The following is a 2,615-nucleotide window of genomic DNA, read 5'->3' as shown; positions in this document are numbered from 1 at the left end:
GTGTTGGGGAAGATGTGATTCTCAAAGAGGAAAACGCCAGTTTCTGGATTCTGCTCCTGAAGACTCCTCATCATGGTTTTCCAATCCGGGTGCTTCGCGGGCAGAATAATCTCATCGATATCATTGAGCAGCACAAACCTGCTCCGGTACATGTTGCGATACACGCAGTCATTGAGAGCGGTGATTTGTCCGTAGTAACCGATGTGCGTCCCATCCTTCGGGAAGCGCCAGTGAGGAGACACCTTGAGGTGGGAGGTGATGGGCCAGGGAATGACCTCGACGGTCCCTTCTGCAATATAAAAGGCCAGGACGCTCTCCATCAGGGGGCTGCAGCTGTTCTTATAGATCACCACCCTCTGGGCCCCCAGAATTTTGTACATCTCCATGCTCTGTATAAATTGTAAGACGTTGTTGTAGTTTCCAAACATGGTTGAGATGCACACGGTGAAGTCAGCAGAAAAGGGCTCAGGCTTGCGGTTCTTTATTTCAAATCTGGGCAGCTGCTCAATATTTCCATTAGGGAACGAGTGAATCGACACATAGCTCGGATCACAGGTGGGGGGTTCTGCACAGAGCAGGTCTGCTGCACCGTACGGGAAGTCAAATCGATCCGAGTGGACATCAATGTCTGCCCTAGATACGTGTACTTCCCCATCGGGCTGGCAGCAGAACCAGCAGTAAAGTGCCGTCACCTCCTCATGGTGAACAATCCCAATCACTCGGGTGATTTTGCTCTCTCTGTTATCAAAGTACGGGGCTACGATAAAGGTTCTGTTATCCTCCAAGGCTGCGATCGTGCTGTTGGTAACTTTCCATTCGCAGCAATTATCTTCCTTCATTTCAGTTTTTGTTATAAATCTGTCAATATACATCCAGCTTTTAAAGATAGTCATTAGTAAAATGCAGAGAACAAAGCAGAGAACAGCATAATATTTTCTCGCAGCGGTCATCTCAGACCAGTGCCGTCAGCTTTCTTCCACGGTTCTGGAAACAACCTGTACGTGAGAAGAAAATAGGTTCGGGTTATTGATCATCCTAACAGGCCCGGGTGTTTTTTCAACTTTTGTTATTACTATTATTATGCAGAGAAACTCCTCTTGGCATGACACATATGTAGTGACCTGAGATACAGGGTTAGTGGGACGATGTGACCGCTGAGAACAAGATCAGCATCAGTAACTGCAGAGGAACAGCAGGACGGTCCGACGTGGCAGGAATGGAGATATTCTGGACCTGGCCATTTTTGAAAGGGAAGATGAACATAAATTCTGGAGACTGACATACCTTTACTGTGACTTTTCTGAACTGATAAAAAGATTAGTTATCTACTCCTCAATACGGTTCTGGTCTCTCTCTCTCACCCCTTCAGGGTTTTTAACACAAACAAACCCACAAGTCTTTAAAAATTAAGAGATGTTTAGGTGTCACACAAGGAGAAATCATTAAATACAGACTCAGCAGGCAGCTGCAAGCACTATCACACCAGTTCAGGGTGATTTACTGAGAGACAGCTGCAGTCAATGACAGTTTCTCCTCATCTTTCTGGAAGCAAAACTTACTATGTTCCTTTACCTGCCTATCAGAAAGGCTTTGTCAAAGGAGCCTGTGTTAAACTACACCATTTTCTCTGTTTGAGCAGTTTGCTACAGTGAGCAGCTTCTGTATTTTATGTTAGATGCTCATCTGATAAAATTCAGGAGCCTGGGAGCAAGATCCAGCACCCAATACCCCCTTCTTTCAGTGACAGCAAGCCCAAAGGCACAGGGCGGAAGGGTTCCCACCCACTGGGGCAGCTCGTAAGTCAGGTCATTCTTGCCAGGATGAAAATGCTACGAGAACAGCACTGCTAGCCCGTGTGTGGTTGGCACTACAGGCATGCCACAAAAGCAATACCAATGTCTTTGTGGGGACTTCAGGACACATACTGTACCCCCGCAAGACCGTGGTCACTCAACATAACATCTAAAGAAGGATGGGCTGTAAAGCCCTTGGCAACCTTAGGCAACCACACTGGTGCAGAACCCACAGCGCAGAGCTTTTGATCCGACTGCCCTGCCCCCGCCCCTGCCCCCTTGAGCTAATCAAAATGCATTGACATTTTTCTGTTTTCTATGCTAAAGAATCAGCACTGCAATAATTACGCCTCTCTCGACCCTCCAGTTCTTCTAGCATCACACTGGAAGCAGCCCTAAGAAACTACTTTTCCTGCCTGTGAAACTGTAGTCTTTAACATCCCCCCCCGGCTCCTCTTCTGCATGTTTTGGTTTTGTCTTTCACAAAAAGGAAGAGCTCTGGTACAACACAAAATAGTGTCATTACTACTGTTATTTTACTGGCCCTCCCTTTATAAAAATAGTACTAGCTTGTTTTTAAAGTCTTACCTAAATGAACAACCCAGCCTGCAAAACAGCTTCACCAAACGTCTCTACATGCACTTTACAAGAATAAATGATGGGCTCTTACAAGGCTCATCATTTGCAATTTGTGAAGAGGGTATTAGATTTAAGGCACAGTGCAAAGTGCTTCTTTGCAGACAGGATTTATAATACAAATAACTCATAGAAACCCAAAACATTTCTATCTGTATTTCCTCTTGAAACACAGTAAGGGCTGGG

The 2,615-nt window shown here is 45.7% G+C and overlaps 1 protein-coding gene across 1 annotated transcript in view; it reads right to left on the bottom strand.

Moving 5' to 3' along the window:
• Positions 1-2: 2 nt before the first annotated feature.
• Positions 3-2,615, bottom strand: part of LOC102382609 (beta-1,4-galactosyltransferase galt-1-like) — a gene marked incomplete at its 3' end in the record, with an annotated part of 4,919 nt that continues 2,306 nt past the window's right edge. Inside the window, exon 3 of the mRNA XM_006016962.3 lies at positions 3-995. Coding sequence (XP_006017024.1) covers positions 3-950 — 948 coding nt within the window. The remainder of the gene's footprint in view (positions 996-2,615) is intronic.

The sequence above is a fragment of the Alligator sinensis genome, unplaced genomic scaffold (genome assembly GCF_000455745.1).
Source record: "Alligator sinensis unplaced genomic scaffold, ASM45574v1 scaffold611_2, whole genome shotgun sequence".
Classification (NCBI taxonomy): domain Eukaryota; kingdom Metazoa; phylum Chordata; order Crocodylia; family Alligatoridae; genus Alligator; species Alligator sinensis.
Note: the sequence above shows the minus strand (reverse complement) of the source record. Positions and strands in the feature narration are given on the sequence as shown.